This window comes from Polistes fuscatus, unplaced genomic scaffold (genome assembly GCF_010416935.1).
Source record: "Polistes fuscatus isolate 324 unplaced genomic scaffold, CU_Pfus_HIC Scaffold7, whole genome shotgun sequence".
Classification (NCBI taxonomy): Eukaryota; Metazoa; Arthropoda; class Insecta; order Hymenoptera; family Vespidae; genus Polistes; species Polistes fuscatus.
Genome location: NW_025113151.1, coordinates 7508783 through 7533406, shown reverse-complemented (window position 1 = coordinate 7533406; position 24624 = coordinate 7508783). Strand labels below are relative to the sequence as shown.

At 32.1% G+C, this 24624-nt stretch overlaps 2 protein-coding genes across 7 annotated transcripts in view; both read left to right on the top strand.

The window, feature by feature from the left end:
* The window catches only part of LOC122524190, a 15947-nt gene extending 11824 nt beyond the window's left edge, over positions 1-4123 (top strand). For both annotated transcript variants that reach the window (XM_043646318.1, XM_043646317.1), the window contains 3 exons: positions 2614-2884; positions 2964-3083; positions 3407-4123. In XM_043646318.1, the coding sequence (XP_043502253.1) occupies positions 2661-2884; positions 2964-3083; positions 3407-3932 (870 nt within the window). In that variant the 5' untranslated portion in view covers positions 2614-2660 and the 3' untranslated portion in view covers positions 3933-4123. The remainder of the gene's footprint in view (positions 1-2613; positions 2885-2963; positions 3084-3406) is intronic.
* LOC122524186 overlaps positions 1-24624 on the top strand; it is a 26121-nt gene extending 1497 nt beyond the window's left edge. The window contains exons 1-11 of one of the 5 annotated variants that reach the window (XM_043646296.1): positions 7161-7194; positions 7303-7419; positions 8829-9166; positions 15177-15238; positions 19703-19908; positions 20415-20824; positions 21051-21515; positions 22118-22324; positions 22711-22856; positions 22933-23030; positions 23149-24624. In XM_043646296.1, the coding sequence (XP_043502231.1) occupies positions 9077-9166; positions 15177-15238; positions 19703-19908; positions 20415-20824; positions 21051-21515; positions 22118-22324; positions 22711-22856; positions 22933-23030; positions 23149-24134 (2670 nt within the window). In that variant the 5' untranslated portion in view covers positions 7161-7194; positions 7303-7419; positions 8829-9076 and the 3' untranslated portion in view covers positions 24135-24624. Of the gene's footprint in view, positions 1-7160; positions 7195-7302; positions 7420-8029; positions 8098-8121; positions 8405-8531; positions 9167-15176; positions 15239-19702; positions 19909-20414; positions 20825-21050; positions 21516-22117; positions 22325-22710; positions 22857-22932; positions 23031-23148 lie in introns of those variants that run through there. The other 4 variants (XM_043646297.1, XM_043646295.1, XM_043646298.1 and 1 more) reach the window with 4 other exon arrangements.

Below are 24624 nucleotides of genomic sequence, written 5' to 3'. Positions count from 1 at the left end.
AGCAACGGAAAATTTAAATTTACTCGTATCAGTGTTATTATATATTCGATCTCAATATTAAAGTGAAAATGAAAAATCACGTGATTTTAATTACACTTTTCGATGATTTTCATAGTAGAGAGGACATTTATTTTCTCATAATGAAGATCGCGTAGAAAATTGAAAATTTTTATTTAAACGATCAACTCGATATATTTCTCCTACAATTAAAACATACGAAATAACGATAAATTAAAGGTATCTTCAAATTCTAACCAAATCTTTCCGGTACTTTTAATAGAATGGTTAGAAAAAAATAAAGAGAAAGAGAGAGAGAGAGAGAGAGAGAGTGAAAGATAGATAGAAAGAAAGAAATAAATAAAAGTATCGAAGTTCATCGGGACGATTAAACTACCGCATATAAGACGTTCCACAGGGGTCTAATAATATACGCAATGAATACTTTGCGGATGTATTTTTAATGTTCCGTGGGCGTACTTATAAATAGTATATCGTACCGATAACCCGTACTTAGTATCTCCTTCGGGGATTGGCCTCGGTGTCGCATTCTTGTTCTACTGTCTGGGAAAACTTCTATTGTCGTCCTGGTATTCTTCTTCCAATGATGATGATGATGATGATGAAGAAGAATAAGAACATACTCTAATTAAACAAGATTAACTTTCAAAGTAAACTAGCATTATGAAAGCTAATGGATTTTCCAACTAACCCCCTTCCCCCTTTCTCTTACTCCGGTCCAAAACCAAATATCGATTACGATTAGATTAGATTCGATTAGACTTGATCGGGGATAATAATCAAGGAAGATCAGAAAGGAGGACACGTTCGACGTTGAATAATTTCCATTCGGTCCAATGACTATACCTGCTGATATCAGCTGTCTCAGTTTATGAATATATACCTACACGCGCATTGAGAATCTAAATACATGCACATATTCACCTACCCATATATATACACGTACACATATGCAGGTATATATATATAATAGGCTAGCACGCGAATCGTTACCGGACGTTAGGCACGATTAAACGTTGGCAGTGTCGCGTGTCCAGTGCTAGCATTATCTGCCTGTATCAGCATCCCTATCTCTCCCTTTCTCTCTCTCTCTTTGACTATCTCTGTCTTTTACTAGCTTTGCATATCGATCTGGGCAATATAATCCTCTGTGCAGAGTGCAATCTCCGCGGAATGCATTTTCCTTCTTTTTTTAATATTATCGGAACGTGTATAATGTAAATAAAAAAGAAAAATATGTATATGGAAAAACAAAGAATTAATATTAATAATATAATAATAATAATAATAATAATTATTATTATTAATATCGTATCGTCTTGTCATACTTTTTATCTTCTTCAGATATCATCATCGTCATCGTCGTATTTTTTCGTAGTCTCTTCTCTTGGTCGATGTGTAAACACCAAGTTGTTATTCGAGGAATATCCCCGTCGTTAGATAGAGAATCAGAAAAAGAAAGAGAGAGAGAGAGAGAGAGAGAAAAGAAAAGACGTATAAAGAAAAATAGTATATTCAATTATATTATACATGTATGATTTTTTATTGAATTTCTTTCGGATTGTAAATTTGGTTGTTTTGTTTTTGTAAATAGAATATCCTAATTAAACGATCACGATGACTACGACGACGACGATGACGATGACGATGACGATGACGATGACGATGACGATGATGAGTACGAGGACTACACGACGAGTTTGTTTTCCATGCTCTTCCCTGTCCTCGTCTATCTGTTCTGTACCACTTTGGATGCGATAACGGCCGGTTATCATTGTTACAGCTATTAGCGTCGCGATGCCGATATTATCCGTGCACGAACAATGTCGTCTAGTTACATTCTATCTCTCTCTCTCTCTCTCACACATACTAACATTCACACATATATACATATATACACAGGATCCTCCATTTATTTGGTAGAGGCAATATCGGACCGGCTAGTTCGCTTTAATCGCTCGACGAAAGTTAATAAATTAACTTAAAGTATTGCACTCTCATACCTTTATCCAATTATGTTGCCAGATATATTGATGTATATGTGTGGATGTAATTAAGTGACTACCATTAAATATACGATACTACCAAAGTATATTTCTATTAATATCAATTTATTAATCATAGGTTTTTGATCTTTTGTATTATTTTTCGTATAATATTTATCGTTTTGATTTAAAATCAAGCAAATATTTCGTCAAAGTTTTAGAGATTGATTTTTCTCTTGTATTATTTTTATTATTATTATTATTATTGTTATTGTTATTGTTATTTGTTTACAATATTTACAAATTTGTAATATATTTCTTTTATTTATTGGTATATATTTTATTTGCATCAAGTCTATTTAATTTGTTTTTACAGATATTCATATATATATATAAATTAATTCACATATCATCAATTATTTTATTTTTTACAGGGTTGTATACGTTAGTTTTATAATATTGTTTGATAATTTGTCAATTAATTAATTTTATGAATTATTTATACGACCACGTATGGAATTTCAACAATTATACGATAATTTTGTGTACGAATGATTATATTTTTATGATTCGAAGAATTCTTTTTTTTTTTTCATTTTATTTGTTATAGAAAATTTTGAATATACGAGGACGAGTTTAAAGTGACTATCGGAAAGGATGAGGCTTAATCCGTTGGAATGTTTTATGTTCTTTCTTTTCCTGATAGTTTCGGGAGGAGAATCAACTTCCGTCCAAAACAATCTCTTCCACGAGAATGATCTCGTTTCGTCTATAAAATCCAACAAGTCTCCATTATCGATTATATCACCGATCGATTATCCCGATAAACTTCATTCTTGTCTTTACGTGCCACCTGATTTACCACCTTGCCAATTTATAAGGTAAATATATATATTTAGATCATTATCCGTATAAGTAATTAAGCTCATTAATTTATATTTGTTCATTTATTTTCAATAGAAACCCAAATACTCAAAGATTTTATCGATCGATTAACAACGATAGAATTCATTCGGAGATCGAATTGAATTATCAAGGTCACTTTACGGTTTATTCCTTGCAGGGTTGCCTACCATCCAGGTAGATAAATTTCTTTTAATCGTTCGTCTCTTCAAGGCCAAGTTTTTGTATTTCGGTAATATTAAGAACATTTTTTATTCTTTTTTTTTTTCTTAATGATACCTACATAAAATATAAAATAAAACATGAAACGTGTGAGTGTTATTTATCTTATTGCAAGTAGGATTGATTTTATGATAAAAAACAAAATAGGATTTAAAATTATATGTTTGCAAATATGTTGCAACGGCCTTGAAGAGATTAATAATATAAAAAAAAGAAATATGGAATTAATATATATGAAATAAAAAGAAAATTAACAAATATAATTTTTCTTCTCTTAGATTACCTTTCAGAATGATGTTGTGCAAGTCCAAGGATCTTTTAGAGAAAGCCACAAAAATCTGGAAATTATATCCTTTTAAAATCGGGGACGAGGAAACAGTCAAATCGACGTTTATATTTCCACAATTCGATGTAAATCAATGGTCGAAATCTATGAGATTACTTCGCGAAGAAAAGGACAGACAAAAACGAAGGAACGATCAAGGAGATGACTTGTTGAAAACTAGTGAAGAATATTTATCATCTTCCTCGATGATCTCGTTTGAAAATAATCATAATCGAAACGATATAATAAAATCATCATCGAGTTCTTCGTTTCTCGAAGATAATTCGACGAATTCTTTGACGAATTCTTTGACGAATTCTTTGACGAATGATAGAAAACGAAGGAGAAGAAGACGAAAAAGAAGTGACGTATTAAATCGTCGTGAAATTAGAAGAGGAAGCGAGTTTCCTTATTCGAAATCGATACCATTCGATATTAAAAAATTCAGTTTATCGGGAAGATCAAGCAAATCTTTGTAATCGAGTCCCATTTCTTTTGAGTAAATTTTAGGGACGATAAAATGGGCAATGAATTTTATTAGAAGAAGATATTTTCATTTCTGATGATAAATAGTTTTGGTGTTCTTTGTGTTTGAATGTTAGGTGATTTTTGGATCATTTTATTTTCCATTTATTGTTAGATTTATTTAATAGTAATAGGGAAGGAAAAAGAGAAGAGAAATCTTTACAAATTGAATGTCGGTAATTATTATTATTATTATTACTATTATTGTTATTATTGTTATCATTATTAACACGTTGATTGTATGATTTTATTGTTAAATATACGATATAATACATTTTTTAAATATAGTAAATATTATTATTATATCAAAAAATGTATTATAGTAAAAGAATAAATTAGTTATTAAAAAAAAATAAATTAAAATAAAATAATAGTAATTAATTTATAATCAACGTGTTAATATTATTTTGTTATTATTAATATTAATATTATTATCTTTATTATTCTCCCTTTTACGGGTTTTATAGGTCCGTTCCCTTTACAAACGTTTAACACATCCTTACCATTTTTTCGCATTAATACACACATCTTATAACTAACTGAACACGCAACGGAAAGCTAATATAAATATACTTAATATAACCTTAATTTTAATATAATTACTCTAACTGCTATAATATTAATATTAATATTATTATTATTATTATATTTTTTGAAAAGAAAGATTACTAGGACGGACTTTTAGCTGGAATTAGTTTCTATTTTCTGTTTTTTTTATGTTACTTTTTATTCATCATTTATTTTCCAACACCGAATATTATTATTATAGAATATTTAATGTTTAACGATCGAAGGTTAGGTCGAAGTGAGGTCATCCTATTGATACGGACAAAGATGCATACGTTTTTGCATTTTTGCATTTAACATATCAGCAACGTCGAACGCATATCAACGCTCGTGTTGTGACTATCATCATCATTTTAATTAATCGGAAATCGAATCGACATAATCATTGCAATTTTTCTTTCCTTTTTCCAATCGATGTTTATTTTCAATTTCAACTGACTCTCTAATATGCCTTCTAATCTACATTAACAAAGTAATGGGGCACGATATCATGCGATAAATATTATATATGTATATGTGTATAGCTGTGATATTTCATGTTTTGTTAATTTAGGTTAAACAAATATCTCGCCGTATATTATTAGATTTTATTTTAATACGTTGTTCGAAAAGTAATTTTCAACTTTTTTCTTTTCCTATTCCGAGATGTTAGATAAGAGACGATTTTTTTGTTTTTTAATTCATAATTTAAAAATCCAAAGGATTTTTTTTATTAAATCATCGTGAATTGTCAAATTTGATGAATTTAATTACTTTTCGAACAAAGCAATATTTCTTTGTATCTTTCCTCGAAATTCTTGCTAACGATCGTGACATTTTATTTTATCAGATTATTTGTCTTTTTATATTTTTAATTAAGAACTAGTTTTGTTAGAATATACGAAGTAACATGTGTGATATATATGTATATGTATATATATATGACAATGAGATATTTTAGATAATTAGTTTTAGATAAACAGAGAGAGTGTGTAGATTATATTTAATTAATTTAGTGAAAAGTTAGTGAGAGAGAATAATTGTTTCTAATAACCACCGTTAAAGATATATATTTTTTCAAAGTAATTCTTCTTTTTTACCCGTTTCTTTTCATTTCTGCTAACACATAGTAAAAATAAATAAATAATTATAAATATATAATAATCGAATTACTTTGATAAAAGATCAATTTTAAATAATATATAGAATTAATCATAGAAAATAATAAAAATGCCGATTGAACAATGATATTTTTTACGACGAGACTTATATAAAATGTTATCGATAAAATTCTAATGAAATATTTCGTAGTAAGATAAAAAATAAAAAAAAACGAATAAGGAGTAGAGGGGAGGGGGAAAGAAAAAGGAATTAGATTTATAATATAAGTATAATTTTAAAATATGTATCTCTTATCCCTCATCACGTTGTACAATTTGACTAGTCGTTAGATCATCAACGGATTTTTTATTTTCCTTCTTATTATCTTGTTATATTCTTCGAACAATTTGTTTATAAAGACGATCAGCTGAGGTCATCGTGTTGTAAGAATTAATTGGATACTAGGAGGAAAACCACGGGTTTCCTCTTTAGTCTTCGTTAATTCGTTCGCGATAAGTGGATCATTATAATATCAAAATATTGCAATTTAGAATAATAATTTTAATGTGTTTATAGATTTTAAATCTTATTAATTTGTTTACAAAATTTTTGCAGATATAAACTACGATGCATGCATGCAAACATGCAACAAATTTAATTTTAACGTATAAATCAGATTAGATCATACATTTTAAATCTTACAAATTTGTATATTTTAAATCCCGAAACAAAAAGCATTGTGCGTGTAACAAAAATCTTGTAATATAAATCGGATCATAATTTTTTTCATTACAGAATTTTAAATGCCTTATTTGATTTTTTTCTTGTAATTTATTCTAATTAAATAGGGAATATCTTCGATGTGAATATTCTTTTGAAATTACGAAGAAGATTCCTTGTGGGTTCTTCCTAGTCATGATTATCTCGACGCGATCATTATTATTATTTAAACTTCTCGACTGACTGTTTCTTGATCTTTCTCGTTAAATTTCTATTTGTTTGTTCATAGTTTCTATCTCTTTCTCTTTTCGTTTTATTTACTGTAGCTTGTACAAGCCACGAAGACGGGAGGCACGATCCGTAAGCCTTTAGCAGTTATCACGCAAACTGGTTGACGCCACCTGACCACTTCCACGAGAGTTCAGATTCCGCTATTTCACAGTATCGACCTCCACGTCCAAACAAGGTTACTTCAATCGAACCTGAATGACGACTTCAGGACGAAGATCAAGATCAAGAATATTGTTCAAACCCCTCCTCCCTCTACCCCTCCTTTCTCTGGAGTATTTTCTCATTTTGAGATTCAACGATTAAACTTACATTTTCATTAGAACTTTTCAAGTTAAATTCGATTAAAATCTAACCAATTTTATTATTAAAACCAATCATATTTTACATACTAATTGTTAGATAAAATATTCCAAATTTTGTCCAAAGGAATTTGATTTAGATCTCATTATTAATTGAAAATTCAGTTAATTCTAAGGAGCAGGGGGGGGATGGAGGAAAAGATGAAAAGTCACGTTTGTCGATAGAACAATCATATTTTTGTATATAGGAAATGTTAAGGTAAAATATTCAAAATATTGTTCAACAGAATTCGACTTATGTTAGATTAAGTTAAGTTACGAATGATTCGACTACGCTTCAGACCGTACCTCTAATTGCAAGTTGCAGTTAATTACAATGAGAAGAGGGTGAGAAGACGAGAAGCCAGGTTTACAGCAGCTAATCTCGTTTTACCGACGACAACGATTAGCCCCGATGAGTGAAAGTACCCCGAGTATTGTGTAGGTTTGTACTATTACTCAAAATTGTTATTGTATCGATCAAAATTAACCACAAACGATTAACAACGAAAACTCTACGTACATAAAACTATCAATAATTCGTTTTCAAAATGAATCCTTTTGTTAATAATAAATTAAAACGAAAAATTGGTTGGAAACAAACGCCAATAGATAGGCAACCCTCGATACACCGGTGTAGGAATAGCAATCCATCGCTATTCGTACTTTCGTTTTTTTTTTTTCTATTACTTGCACTCTATGTAATTACAAAACACAATGACCGATATATTATTATTATTATTATAATATCAAGAAATATAATGCGAATCGCGTTAAATAAAATCAAGCTAATTAGATAGAACGTATTGAAAGATTTTATATAAGAAAAAAAAAAAAAAGATAAGAAGAAATTTGAATAGAAAGGTAAAGAAGAGTAAAAGAGAAATAAAAAGATGAGTCTCGTCTGTAATATAGTGTAGCGTTGTGCGGAGGCTGCGGTTAGAAAGGCAGCTCGTTGGAGTCACCGTGTCGCGACTGCATACCTACAGCACCTATACAATCAAACTATACCAGCTGGATAGCTCGGTCCCTGCTCGCATGAGAGCTACCTGTCCAGTATGTACGGTATCCGCGTACGAGTAGTGCCGTACGTTCGATCGTCATCGGTTCTTTGCGTTTAACGGTGCTAACACACTCCTGGCACGCATCTCTTTCTCTTTCTCTTTCTCTCTCAAACTCACTCGCACTCACTCTTACTATTGGGCCTTGACTGGTCCAGGTCCAGCATCCTTGTACCTTTAATTATCGCTAAACGAACCGATGTATTTTATTAATGATTCTTCTAAGATCGGTATTGTGGAATTCTTTATTCGTATGTTTCCGGGACACGCCTTCTTCTTCTTCTTCTTCTTCTTCTTATTCTTATTCCCGTATTGAAATATATTCGTAAGATTTGTTTGTTACTGATCAAGGATTATTATTTCCATGTGGTATCGTATGTTTTTTTAAACGAAATCTCAACAAGTTTATTTATTGAACGTTTAATAATATTGGATTTAAGGTTTTGCATAGATTATTTGTTTTTTGTGAGTGAGGAAATATTGTGATATTTCGTAGAGAGTCAGCTTTTGAGGCTGAAGGAATGCGTTTTTACTGTAGTTCGCTGAAGCATCGCGAGAGAGAAGGTCACGCATCGTGAAATACCTTTACGACGTTCTATACCTTTCTTATTCTTCTTCTTCTTTTTCTCACTTAACTTCCTTTCGTGTATCATCTTATTCTTCTTTTTTTTTCTTTTTGTTGTTGTTCTTCTTCTTCTTATTTGGTTAGTTTGAGATTCGAAAGAGAGACTGTGACTCGAGAACTCTCCTCGACCGTTTGACCGACTACGGTGGTTTTAATGTTGTACGTCAGTTGCGGCAGGTCACGAGGAACGGCTCTCAAGATGGCCTACATTATACTATTTCGTTATTATCGTTGACCAGAAAAAGAGAAAAAGAAAAAGAAATTGAGACGGCGAGAGAAAGGAAACAAGAATAAACGGGAGAGAGGAAATATTTGTTGCCACTCGAAAGAACCGATTAATTAGTTAACCAACAAAATTTATTATTTTCCAAAATTATCGAGATTCTTTTGAAAAGAAAAAAGAAAAACAAAACAAAATGGGCCAAGCTTGGTGCAAGGAAAAGACTTCAAAGGCTCAGGATTCGAAATCCCCTTTGGATCGGGTCTTTGTTCGATGTGCTCATCGGGTATGTAAAAAGAAACCAATTGTATTTTTATTTATTTTTGTTTGTCTACCTCTTTTCCTTCTTCCATTCTCTTGAATTTTAACAATGGAAAGATATATTTTTCTTCTCCTATTTTGTTTTCTTTTTTTCTTCCATTCAGAATATCAGATAATATTATTGCAAGAATTGTTTACTCGTGTGACGGTATTTAAACGTTAGGCGTGTTTATATTTCTATTTTTAACAATGGAAGATAGGGAAAAATTCTAATGAATATTCAGTAATAGAATATATCTCGTACGAATAAATTATAGATTATAAATTCGATAGATTTATCGATTTAATGTTTATTTCTGACATTGATAGATCTCCATTGCGATTTAATATCGTCCATTTGGGGAGTGGGGGGGGGGGGTGTTACTACATCGTTACAATTAACTTCATTTTAATGATAATATTCATAAATCTTCGTGAGATTAATTATCATCGTTGGTAATATTATAATATTTTCTTCAATATTGAAATAGAAAAAAAAAACAAAAAGAAAGATAGAACATTTTGATAGAATTAAAAGTGAATTAACGCGTGTCGACTTTACCGTCAACGTCATTGAAAATCTCAGTTGTATTATATTACGTAATAATTAAGAAAATATTTTTCTTTATTTTATACTTAATGCACGAAAAGAGGTTAGACGTAGATAAAAATAGAACGTTTATCGTATAGAAAACGAGAGTCGAAGGACGTTAGAATACACAGGTGTCGATCTAAGTAAGGAATCTTATTGCAAAATAAGAAAACTAAAATGAAACACTGTTGGATAGATAGTTAGATAGTAAAAGAAAGATAGAAGAATAAGAAGAGCAGTTGGCCGTTTCTCGAGTTACCGATATGCAGTGTCAATTAGTTTAAGTGCGATAAGTTACGTGCTAAACGAGAAATCGCAACTGGTATGGCTGACACGTTTTATAAAATAGTTTTCTAGAGAGCGTTTGACTGACGCACACATACAAAAAAAAAGGAAACATTAGCTAGATTTTTGAATTAATTTAAAAATACGAGATCATATATGTTTTTGTGCGCATGTGGTATGTACACGTATGAGGAAGAAAAAAGGAAAAGAAAAACAACGCGAACTTTCTTAGATGTAACTTTTTGCATACCAACGAAATTATAGCTTGTCTGGGGTCTACTTTTACATCGGTTCTCTCACGTTTCACGTTTCTTAGCTACTTACATCGCAACAACAGGATCGTGACAATTGCGTAAATCTTAATGACATGTATATATTTATATACTGTGTAGGTTCAAAATGACTAACTCATTTTGAAAAAGAATTATCTTATTTTTTCATTTCTAATGAGACGATGAGAATATCATTAATAAGAAAATCTTGGAACTAATATTTTTCTTTATATTTACAAGAGCTGGGTTGAAGAGTTTTGGGTTTTGATAATACAATTTTTATTCCATTTTTTAAATAAAAGTAACCGAAATATACTAGTAATAGTAGTAATCGTGGTTTATTAAAACACAGTCTGATGGCTTAACTGACAAAAATAAAAAATATATAAATAAAGATTTGTTTATGTTAGACTCAAAATTTTTTAACCCACCCACATATATACATATATGTATATAGAATAAAATATTCAATTACGTTTCAATACTTGTTGAAAATAAAATTATATAAATAAAGTAAAATAATAATACTATATATATATATAGGTATTTAAGAATGTGAAAATATAAAGAAGTTGAATAACAATAATAAGAAAAGAGGAAATAACGTGTATGAATCATTTACGTGTAGGATGATGCCATCGATCTAGCATGATGCATTTCATTTCGTTATTTTTTTGCGACTACTTTACTCCGTGGATATTCGTTTTAAAATGTATGGGTAAGCATGAGAAGATTTTTCCGGCTCAAGGCTAAGAGAGTTAAACGAGTTACGATGTTACTCGTCGAAGTAAAAAAACGTGTGTTGCATAGGTACCTTCGATGGCGCAGTTACAAACTCATCGTCGACTATTTAACGACTGCAAGTTGTTAATAAGCAATAATACGTACGAGATAGATCACACATAAACCTAAATACACATATCTCTACGTACGTGCATACGGTAAATGTCTACGCGTTACATCGAATCGACGTTCAAAATTTATTTTATTTGGATAGAATGCCACGTTGATTATGTAAGAACGTAAAGACCGACGATAAATTCAAAATTTGATTTATCTCCTCGATAATACGAAAGAATTTTTTCGACATTAAAAATACAGCGATCGGTCAAATGTGATCGGTCGTTAATTTTAAAATTTAAATTCTTTACTCGATATTACGTCGGTGGGTTGAAAAGTTTTGAGCCTCGTTAAAAGAACAAAACTTTGATTCTTTCTGTTTTTGTAAATAAAAATGAGTTTTACCGTAAGAAAATTGTTTGCGTTTCATAGGCTCTAACACATTTTCAATCTACCCACGTATATTCTTTATTATTTTATTACTATCTACAAAATTATTGATTATTATTTTCTATTTTATTTTTCCTTTTCATAATCGCTAACAATAATTAAATTCAAGTTAATCGAACCGTTCCGTTAAGACGTTGTACGTAATTTATAAAAATGAGAATTATATATTATATAAAACATAATAATACGTTTGAGACAGATTATGATATAAATAAGTAGTATACGTAAATTGTCTGCAAGGTTTAGCGTTAAATGGAAAGGACAATTTTTGCTCTACGCCCATCGGAGATCAATTTTGTTCGATCGGTCAATTATCACCTCCCACCCACCCCCCTACACTCTTCCTGTATTCGTATCTATCCTTTCTCACTAGCTCGACGAAGTTTATCTAACGAATTTGCAATGTAAACGTTGAGGGTAGAGGCGTGATGTGAAACTCTCGTGTACGATACGTGTAGATACGATTTCTGAAGGGAGTGAGTGTTCATATGTTATAGTTTGTCGACAGGATGTTACCCTCGTGTCGCGTTATAATATAAGCGACCGCTCGTAACTCACAAGCTTGTTTCTCAGTTATCTCTTTTCTCTCTCTCTCTCTCTCTCTCTGTCTCTCTTTATCTCTTTTTATCTTCCTCAGGATGTTTAACATCTCTTCTTCTATTACTTTGTATTTTTTTTCCCCCCCAAAGACTACCTAAATCGATCTTCATTAATTATGAGTTAAATCAGTTATGATAGAAACGTTTTAATACGATACGATCAAATTTTTACCATTTATATTACTATTTTTTCTTTTAAATATTAATTTAAATTTTTTTTCTTGTTTTTTTTTTATATTTTTTACGAGTTTTCGGCATCGAAAAATTTAAATTAAATACGCGATAATAATTTCGTTTATTTTATCATGGAGATAATAGTTCGAATGATTTTAAATTTATTCTAAACTTTTTCAGATCGATCTTCGTCGAGTTATATCGATTATTTTAAATAGGAATGACATAATTTCGTTAATTTAATGTTTTTTAATACTTTTAAATGTTTCTAATATAATTTTATCATTTAAATAAGGACTACACGCAAAATATTACATAGGAAATTTCGTTTCTTTATCTATCGATAGGTTACTCGTATATAACACAGACATACGTATAGGTTTATACATATACTTTTTTGTGCTTTATCCCATCCTTTTCAACGTAATCGTGTTTTCATGTTCCCGAGGATACAAAGAGAATTATGCAACAACTCGCACGACCGAGTCGAGTTGCTCGTTGTCGAGTTGATCGTCGATTATGCAAGCCTTCGCCAAGAGCGTCACGGTCCAAATCGTCTCTGCGTCTGTTTTCAAAATAATAATAAAAAAAAAGAAAAAAAAGAAGAGAAAATATATAAGAAAAATAACAATAAAAGAAAAAGAAACCAAAATTCAAAAAATTAACATATTTTTTTTCATTAGCATGTTGCATTTAGTTGCTATTATAAATATAAGTATTTTCAAAAGGTGATCATCGATAGATCTCATATTGAAAAACACGAAAACACAGAATTCTGTTGATTTCTGATCGTATTAATCGGGGATTTAGATTGTCTGAAAGGGAATTCATGAGTAGATTTTCCTTCGTTAGGGAAACTAACGTTCCAGAGAGATAGAGATAGATAGATAGATAGATGCATATGGATAGATAGTCGAAGAGTGAGTGGGATAGCTAGGGATAGAAAGAGAGAGAGAGAGAGAGAGAGAGTATGAGAGTAGCTGACAGCTCTGAAGCAAACTCCCGTGTTGCACGAAATTCCCGGCTGGCACGGGACAACGGGGGTGCTTGCTTTAAAATTTAAATTATTCCTACTCGTCCCTGGATGCCACCTGTAGGTTCAATTTAATTTTACAACTGTACGCACCCAGACAATAGAGAAACTTCGGCAACGCGAGCACGAGTGTCGTTCCGTCAAGCTTAAATCTAATTTTTCATCCTACCAACCCTCATCTCTTTCTCTACTCGGATATCTATCCATCTATCTATCTATCTATCTATCTATCTATCTATCTATCTATCTGTATAAGCTATTTATTTCGCTTTGTATTTATGTTACTCTTTCACTTTCTATATTACACTGTCACTTTCTTTCTCTTCATATTTTTATATGTTTTCTTACTCACTCACTCGCTCATTGAGAGTGAATAAGAAACTCGCTCACTCTCTCTCTCTCCACTTGTCGATTATTTTCTTCTTTTTTTTATTCGCGTTACTATTTCTCTTTTCGTCTTACTACTACAACTTTCTTTCATTTTCTACTTTTCTCTATACTCCTTCTTATTTATTTATTTATCTATCTATTATATTTTATGAATTAATATTATTCTTTATCTTACTAACTTATAGTTATACTTTCTACCCTATATTATTATTTGTCTTTCTCTATTCATTTATTTATTCGTGTATCTTTTTTTCTTTCTGCATTCGTATTATTCTTTTGCATCTTTTTATCTTATACAGTCACTCTTTTTCCCTTTTTTTTTCTATCACTATATTTCTCTCTCTCTTTTTTGAATTTATTCTAAATCTTTTTATCCCTCTCTCTGTTTCCTTTAAATTTAGTTTCAATCTTTTTCGCTCTCTTCTTTTCTCCCTCCCTCTCTCTCTCTCTCTCTCTCTCTCTCTCTTAGAATCAGTGATTTCCTGTTTCTCTTTTTCCGTTTAACTTTCCGTTAATCTTTCTCCAACCAACTTCCTCTTACTTTTCCTTTCTCTAACATTCTCCATGCTCTTTCTTTTTTTTGTTTTATTCATCCCCTTTCTCTTTCTATCTATTGAATTTTTCGGTCTACTTATAAAATGGTAGAAAGCAATAAAAACCTTAACCGATATCCAAAGAGCCCTTTAACTTCCCTGTTTACTATAGGGTGTAGTAACCCTAAAAGCTTTGTTTTCTTTTTCTTTTTTGGTTTTTTGCCATTTTGCTTTTTTCTTTCTTTCTTTCTTTCTTTCTTTCGTCTAACCGTTTGTAGCAAGGATCGTCGTTTTACCCTTCAAAATTGTACCTCGTAAAACACGTTTCTGGAAGGAGGGACGATTTTAAAGGAACTTTCTTCTCTCTCTCTCTCTCTCTCTCTCTCTCTTTTTCTGTCTTTATTTTCGTTTTGCTTTTTTCTTCAAGGTCAATTTAACCATCGATTTCAATGAGATTCGTTGGAACGTGTCGCGTGAGATTGAAAAAAAATCATTCCTCGAACGTGCCAATTTCTTTTTCCGTTTTCTTTCGTTTTTTTTTCCATCCTTCCTAAAAAACAATTCATACAAATCTGATATTACAATTTGTTTAAATAAAAAATTATAATAAGACGAATATATTAAACTTCTTTTTTATGTTTTTTTCTCGTATATACGTAGACTAAATTAAATACAATTTTAATTTAATACAATTTTAATCGGGATTAATGAAAATTTATTTAAAAGATTTGATAAACACATTATCCTCCAAAGCTAATTCTCATTATCTTTATTCAATAGACGACCAATAATAAATTTATCTAATTAAGGGATGAATTTCTTTTGTAGATTTATCCGAGCTTAAAAGAAGAGGGTTCTGTTCTCGGTGGTGCCACTCAAAGAGTAACGAGGTAGGTATAATACCGGTGACACAACTTTACACAAACACACACACACACGCGCGTGAAAACAAATCTAAACAACGTAAAAACAAAAAAAAACAGAAAAAAGAGAAGAAAAGAGAAGAAAAGAGTTGCCAAACAAAACAAAATAAAATAAAATAAAATAAAATAAGATAAAGTAATATAAAATAAAACGAAAGGAAACAAAAATGAAATAAAATAAAATAAAATAAAATAAAATAGAACACAGAGAAAAAGATAATAAATAATAACATTGAAATACGAGTCAGAATTCGTTAACGAAGTACGCGAAGGACAATCGTTTTGCGACGGCAAGGCCAGTCCAATTAACGTAGCATAATCCTGGGTGATCTCGTGCAACGACCTATTAGCGAGAAGCAGGAAAGAGGTGCAACCGGTGACACGAAGGGGATTGTGATAGTGACAAAGTGAAATCCGAATCGAATGATCGAGTCTTTCGATGAGAGAGAGAGAGAGAGAGAGAAAGAGAACACGCCTTCAACGTTAAAGGTAAAGCCTTTAGTTGAAGTGAGCAACAATGAATTGGAATGAATCGGGATCAGTGGTGAGACGTGAAGCGAAAGAGCACAAGCAAACCTGGTTGGGTCGACCTTAAATGGTCACATTCTCTGGTAGGATCGCCATCCTCAACGCCACCGCAATACGCCTATCTTCGATGAACATCGAAAAGAAACTTCTCGCAGAGAGAGAGAGAAAGAGAGAGAGAGAGAGAGAGAGAAAAGCATTTTATTCCATTTTTTTAATAGTTTCTTTTTTTATTTCTTTATATATAATAAGTCAATGTTGTAGATTGATAATTTATTGATATTTGTGATTTCTTTTTTATATAGAAAAGAAATTTTAGGAATTTTATTCCTTTTTTTTAATATTTTTGTATATCTTTATGAGTCAATGTGTTGTAGGTTGATATTTTATTTTTGTTAATTGTATATTCGAGGTTTTACGTTAAAATATAACGCAAATTAAATATTCCTTTAATAATTATTTAAAATAAATTGAATGAACGCGTGATATTTAACGTAGACATAATATTTCTTATTTTTATTCTCAAGGATTATCTTGATGCATATTAAATTGATCGTGAGAAGAATTTATAATATTATCGTCTAACTACAAATATCTTCCTGATCTTATTTTTAAGAGGTCACTAGAACAACTTCATACTTTCACAACGAAACGGTATAATATACCGGCATAACAAACTTGGCATCATTCACGAAGGTCTTATATTCTATCCTTACAATTGAACCTAATCGTTGGTATGACGTTACGTTTTAACTTTTACATTGTCGTCTTGTCAAAATTTCCCATGAATTTCCTGTATGTAATTAAAAAGAGACAATAATTATAACCGTTGACGTCAAATCGAGATTACTTTTTTAAATAATATTTACCGCTATTTTTTAATTCACATTTTCCATACGGAAACACGCATACGTAAACGCACATACATACATACATATCTGAATTAACAATAGGTGCAATTCGATATTGAAGAAATGTTAAACGATATAACTCGATCCTGCAATATTTTCAATAAATAATTCACGTAATTCGATCTTTAAAACAATAGGGTAGTTCGGAACGATGATTATGTGAATCGAATATAAGCCCTGATCGTTTCAAAAAACAATTTCATAACTGACATATCTCTTATTGCAAAAAAGACAATAATAAAACGAGATAATTATCAACGTGAAACGTATCATCTCTCTCTCCCTCTCTCTCTTCTGTTCTCTTTCTATTTCTTTCGCATATATACGCTTATTACATCGACATTCCTTAGGTGTCTCGTTACGGTAGAACACGTGTTCCTTTTATAATATACGTTCGGTATCTGTAAATATATACGCCACCGCATCGCATCGTAATTTAAAGCATAAACTATACCTATGTGTAAACGTGAGATATATATATACGTATACATATACATGTGTATATAGAACGAATGAAGTGAGAGAGATAGAGATAGATAGATAAATAGATAGATAGTAAGATAATAAGAGAGGGAGAGAGAGAGAGAGAAGGTAGGAATATACAATGCGACATATGTGAGATTAAAACCATACGGAAATGGTAGACGGTTGAAAACGTTTTGGAGAAATGCTTCTCGTTATATACCATTCAAATAATAATAATAATAATAATAAAAATAATAATAAAAAGATAATAATAAAATAACCATAACGATAACGATAGACTCTACTTGTTCATGTATATTTGCATATATGTATACGTATTTGTATATGTATACTTCTATATACAATTGCGTATAGGTGTGTACATTGTTAGGAGTGAAATTTCAATCGTTTATTTAGACGAAGTGGTAGATATACACATAGGTGTCGGAGATAATCGAGAATAATCCAATGATAAAAGATCGAAGAGGAATTTGCTAGTAGGATTTAGATGTGATATCCTAGCGTTAAATGTTCCCGCAAACGCGTTTACTTCGTATATACGTATATACATATATATGTGTATATGTTTATGTAATATATACGTGTATCTATGTAGATAGTAGATGCACTCGCGCGCGCTCGCGCGCGTTACCAACGTTATCGTCAACTTGTAATTAACGGTGGAGATAGTGCCATTTATTTTCGCATTAGGCCCACTCTCGATCTCTCAAGGGACAAATATTTATACATGCATACATATACATATATATATATGTATATATTTATTTAAATATATATATTCGTGTCCGTGTATATATATAGTATACTTGTTGTTTGGTTGGTTGGTTGGTTGCTTGCTTGCTTACTTACTTGCTCGTTCGTCAAACCGCTTCCGTGTTAATTATTCGGTTATATATAAACAAGGAATGCAAATTGTGCTATGTGTTCGCTTAGGAAAACTTTGAGAGGGAATGAACTTGTAAGAGAAATCTTACCGGTGAATACTATACCAAGTAATATCCCGTTTTAAGGATAACGAATACGAAGTTACATTTAGAGATATGAGTTAGAAGATATATGTATTTTGTTTGTATATATATATATTTATATGTTTTCTATGTAGGTGTCTATTCGTATGTGCACGTTAGTAGAAATGATTTTCATTCATTTGTATGCATGGATGAATCATACTGGACTTTTTATTGTTAATATATGCAATGCATTTTTCAGTCGATCGCGTTTCTTCGTGTTCGTTCGTTAGAAATGACATATCTTGACATCTTCTCTAAATCGTTTTGTTTTGTTTACATTGTATATTCCAGGGAATCAGTTTTATCTCAAAGATATGCGTAAATTAAAACATTTTTTCTCACTAGCGAGGAGAATTATATTTAAAAAATGAGAAATTCATTTATATCAAAAAAAAAAAATAAAATACAATCTAATTAATCTAATTTAACCAAGTTGAATATTTTCAATGAAATTATTTAATATAATAGAATTGAATCCAAAGTAAACTCAGATATGAATTTCAACGTAAATTTGCACGTCAAAGACATCGGTTCTCAAGGATTCTCTCTCTCTCTCTCTTTCTTTCTCTTGCATTTACTACCTCTCTCCTATTCTTCTATTTCCTTCCGTCCCTCTCTCTCTCTCTCTCTCTCATTTTCGATCTTATCTTGAAATTCGCTTGAGGACCAGGATTAATCGGATAATTCGGCTTTCAATTTATATCCGATTCAGTGTGGAACAATGAGAGTGACGTTCTCGCGTCGATTATACGCGCACGTTGGGACATAAATTACGGTAGCGTCGTTGTTGGATTATATGAGGCAGAGAGCTTAACGCAGTGCATAAATAAAGTGCATGCGTCGGCGGCCGTTATATGCGTTGCTCGCATTGACGTCCTCCCACTAATCACGCTGAACCATGAATCAGGAGAACTCACGTTACCGACGATGAGTTTTTCAATCAATCTACCACAAATTATATATATATATATAGGTTTACGTATATTTATCTGCAGAGAAATCTTCCCGATCATTCAACAACCATGTGTTCTCAATCATAATATTTGTCTAATCATCCTGTTAGCGATTAGAATCCAATGATTTACGTATCACGTACATTTATCTTAAATGTGTGTGTGTGTGTGTTGTATCGAGAACAATTTCGTTCTAATCATCTTTGCAATTATTTGAATAAAATTAGATGATATATGTCTATGTCGAGTATACGTAGATATTATCGATCGTTATAGAATTAGGATTTTTTAGGCCAATCATGTTTTTTTTTTTTAATACAAACTTTGAACGAAATTGCTTTAAATTTCTACACACATACGCATACGTGTCTGTATAAGACATATACATACGTAAATATTTTTTGATCATTTTTTTAAATATAAAAGAAACGTTCTTTAATTATTGGAAAAATGTTTGAGAGTAAAACAATGGGAAAAAAATAATGTGCCGTGTGATTTTGACGGTAGCATCGGGTGAGAATTTTTCTTTTTATTTTTCATTGGAAGCTCTGAGATTGGATACGCTGGTTCACCACCCAGAGATGTCCTCACTAGAGGTAGAAGCATCGACTCTGTCGACAGACCCTTTCAACCGAGCGATTGGGTGGACGTCAACTTGGAAGTACCCAGTACACCAAGAGCTAACTCGGTTCTCACCAACTTGACCATCGACACGAATCTCTATCCACCTACGACCACTCCCACGTCTATCAGTAAGAATTTGTTTCTCTATTTTTTTTTCCTTCATGCTTGTTTTTATCTTTAATTTTTCATAAGGACAACCCACACGTACAATAAATTATTTACATTTTGGGTAGGAATTATAATTTGAATAGATGGATATAGAAATGTGTTTTCCATACGATTGCACAATTTCTATTATCCTCTAAGTAAATTTATTTGATAATTCATATGTAAATTGATTTAAATCGATTAAATTCCGGTCCTGGTTATATTTGTAATTGAAAAACGTTCATTAACCGAACGATTTTTTGAGTAAAAATTATAATCTGTATAAAAGTATATGTAGAAATTTGTATCGATAGGATTATACAACTTTTATGATCCTTTAAGTAAATTCATTGAAATTCTCGTATGTTAACTGATTTAAATCGATTAAATCCATTGGTAATATTCGTAAATGAAAAATGTTCATTTAATGAAAGATTAAATATAATTGAAAAATAAATATTAATGAAAATGAATAAATGTGATTTAGGATCGAATAATTTGAAAGACGTAACACCGGTGCCACCACCCCGACGAAAGAAGAGAAACAGAGGTAGACCATTGCCACCAAAACCGGACGAGATTGCAGATAAAACGATGTGCAATTTGCGGCACGTCGATTCGAGTGAGGAGCCGTTATATTCGTCGGTAGTGAGTAACAACTCACCACGAACGTTGCCGAACGATTATGCGACGATGGAGGATGTCGTTGGTGGGGTTGACAGTGATGGTGGTGGTGGTGGTGATGTTGGTATGAAGAAGAAGAAGAAGAAGGAGTCGGAAGATGAAGGTTGCATCTACCGAAATCAAACGAATGGAACGAGAGATTCTAGGCTGAAGGAATATTCAAAGGGTGTAATGCCGGAGGGTAAAAGGACGAAGGAGATATACGAGCACAAGGCGAGTATTACCGAGGTATTATAAGTGGCAATTTTGGTTACTCGTAAATGGGATCGTTTAGGGAAGAACCAAAAGAGAGAAAGGGAGATAGAAAGACATAGAACCCAGTGCGCTTGTCCTGTGGCCAATAATTGGCCAATCAGTATGGCCAAAAGTAACTTCTTCCGTGATCGATAAATCCAAAGTGCTCGTTAACGACCGCAACTATCGATTTTCTCTTCGACAGGTTAACGGTACCGGAAGAATAATATCGAGCGAGGTGGTTTCCGGCAAAAGGTTATCCCAGAACTACGATAAGAAGATTCACAAAAATTCTAATCAGAGTAAAAAAATAAACGATACAACCGAGGAATACGAGAGATTCGTTAACGGACGTACGATCAAGGATTCCTCGTCCACGCCTAATCAAAAAGACGTCGTTGATACGCGTAGGAGGTCCAAAGAATTTCTAATCAAACGACAGATCGAGGATTCTATTAAAACGGATGGAAATTTATTAGAAATTAATGTCAGACCAAAGAACTACAGCACCGTTAGTCTTCCAAATTACGACGAGTTGGATGTAGGTAGATACGCGACGAAAAGGAACAACGATGAACGAGGGGAAGACGAGAAAATAAGATCGAGGAGACCCGTCAGAAGCAGTACAGGATCTCTTCCGGTCGAATCCTTCCTTCTACCTTTCTCTCAGGTTTATATTTCTTTTCTTCGGCCTTATTTTTATTTCTGTTTTTTTTATTTATTCTTTTTCTATCACATTCTTCATGGTATACGTATATAAGATCGGGCATATCAAAGAAAGAGAGAGAAAGATATAATATATTTGTCGTATATTCTTCATATATATCCTTCTCTTCGTTCTTTCTCTTCAATTTCCTTTCCCCCTTCTTCTTTTTATTTTATATTTTATTTGTTATTTCTTTCTTTTTTTTTTTTTATTTCATTTTCCTTCTTCCATTTCTCTCTTTACCCCTCATTTTTATTCCACGCGTCAGTAGAAATGCTCTCTTTTCCACCCAATTATCGGAGTTCATCCCGGTAGCATCTACCTTTCAAATCTATCGATTTAAAACTACCAAGTAGAATTCTTCCCACCGAAAAATCTAATTTAACCTTTTTAACTTAAGCCTCGAACGATCGAAGCATAGCCGTAACCCTTTTTTCCTGATCAAAATTACGAAATAGGAATATTGAACGATGTGTAATAGGAAGGTCGTATGTACATCTATATATTTAAAAAAAAGAAAAATAATTTATTTAAGAACCATTAGAATTCGTTTTGATTGGACGCAGAAAACGAGTATTCGATTGGAGGACTACATTCCACGTCATGGAAGTACCGGAAATCTATCGGAATATGAAATACTAGAAGGAAAGCTTCCTTGCACTGATTCCAATGGCAAGACTGAATTCTTGAAGTACGATCCAAGTAAATTGGAGGATTGGGACATTGGTGACATCGGTAATTGCGAATTGAACCACCACCAAAGGCCCCATGAGGTATATAACTCGAAGGAATAGAATAAAGTCTGACTTTTCAAATCGATATTTAACTTTTCATGACATTTTCCCGTATTATCAATCCATTTGGATTTATTCAATATAATTAATTGTTTCAATTTATAAATAATATAAATAATTATATTATATATATATATCGTAATAAATTCTATTAAATAAATGATTTCAATTAACCATTTAAGATAATATCTATAATCGTGATAGATTATATGTTTGAAAATAATTATATTGCACAATAATATAAAACATGATTGATTTACATTTTAGTCAAATTCAATAATAGTTATCTATAAAATTGGACTAACGTGTTCCCCATTAGAAACATAATTACATATAAAATAATAAATTCAATTGAATTGTTTCAGGATTCAGGGATAGCAGATCGTGACGTAGTGGATTTTCATCAGACACGTGAAAATACTCACGCAGTGGAAAAGCCAGTATCCTTTGGGGAACCAACCGAGTTTGTTCACGATTCCAAGTTGAATTGTACTCTAAAGGAACAGGACAGGTTCGTAAAAAAAACATTCCGACTAAATTTTATGAATATAATTTATACTTCGTTTAATGTTTCATTTTATTTGTAGATGTATAGAAGAGGAAACGAAAGAATTATCGAAACCAGATAAGCCACCATTATGCAAAGAGCCCGTTTGTTCTAATCGGATCAATTCATTTTATTCGGGTATATTTTTTGAATGAAACGAAAGTAATCCTTCGAATTGAATCGTAATAGTTAATAAGAATAAACAAGGGGTAGTTTAATACGTGGCCAGTTAGAACACGACCCTTCTATTTTACAGATAACATCGGTGGAGAAACCGAGAAGAAGAAGGAAGAAAAGAAGGAGGAGGAGGAGGGAGGGAAGGAGGAAGAGGATGATTTCGATCGATCTAATTCAAAGAGGATGATCTTTGGTAGGAGTTTATCGAACGAGAGTGAACCCAACGATCCAGTTAATGTGTCCTGCGAAACGAAGGAATTACGTTTACGTGAGACAAATAAGATCATCAGGACGATATCGGAGGAATTGTTGTCACGTGAGATGTTACCTGATAGAAATACGTCCTTCTTCGATACGGACGACGAAAAGGATCTTAAAATGAAGAAAATCCAGACCCCGCCACCAAGTCCGGAGAATAAGATCAAAGCCGAGATTGTTGAGAACGAACATTCAATTTTATTGAAGGTTTTAAAAGAAGAAGCAGCGATAGCCGCCGAGGGTAGTAATTTTAGTTCGATGACACCCAGTTTAACCGAATTGGAAGTAGCTTTGTCCGATATGTTGGAAAAAGAACAAAACGATCAACAGGATATTTCTAAGGGTGAACATCATCCCGATGATAGATCCTTGTCACCACCTGGTGGTAACGAACAAATCGAACCAAAAATTATTCCAATCGATAAACATCCCGACAGAAGGAACGAACTACGTCCGGTTTCATTGGGTGATATTCTTAAAAAGAATTCACCGAAAAATCAAAGGAAAGTATCGTTTTGCGCATGGGAAGAAAAAGAATTAATTTATGACGATGATGATGATGATGATGATAGTTGCGTTAATAAGGATTACGATAAGAAAATGATTAGGGATAAACCTGATGAACCAATGCGTCGATACAGTCTCGACGATTCCATCATGAATGATAAATCCGAGAATACTCCTACACCTCCCAGAAGGAGGCACAGACCTTCTTGTCCTTCGGGAATCCTTAGGGAAGAGCAACGTACCTCGATTAACGGTGCAAAAATACATTCCGATACTGAACACGATGATAGACTCATTTGATCTCGATTCTCTTGTTGCTTTTTGTTGTTGTTATATGAACAATCAAGTTAGTTCGGGAAGAGATTTTTCTTTTGTTCTTTTATTCAATCTATTTCGTCCAGTTATATTTCACGTTGTCAACGTTACCGGTTTATTATTATTATTATTATTATTATTATTATTATTATTTAATTGTTATATCTTTTTTTTGTTCGATCTATTAGAATTTCATTTAATCGAACGGAATAACGTGCAGCGCGATTGGGGAAGAAGAAACAATTTTATGTAGAAAAAAATATTCATATAATTCGAAAGACAATGTAAAGGTAGCTAGATAACTTTCACTCTCTTATCTTGAAACTTTGGAATACTTTTTGGAACGGAGATAAAGATAAATAAAGATAGAATGAGAGTAGGAGAGAATGAGAGGGGTGCGGGAGTTAGAGGTCAGATTTCGCAAAAGTTCGTCGCGCCGATTTTTCATTCGCACGCTCGTTAAATTTGTTTCGAA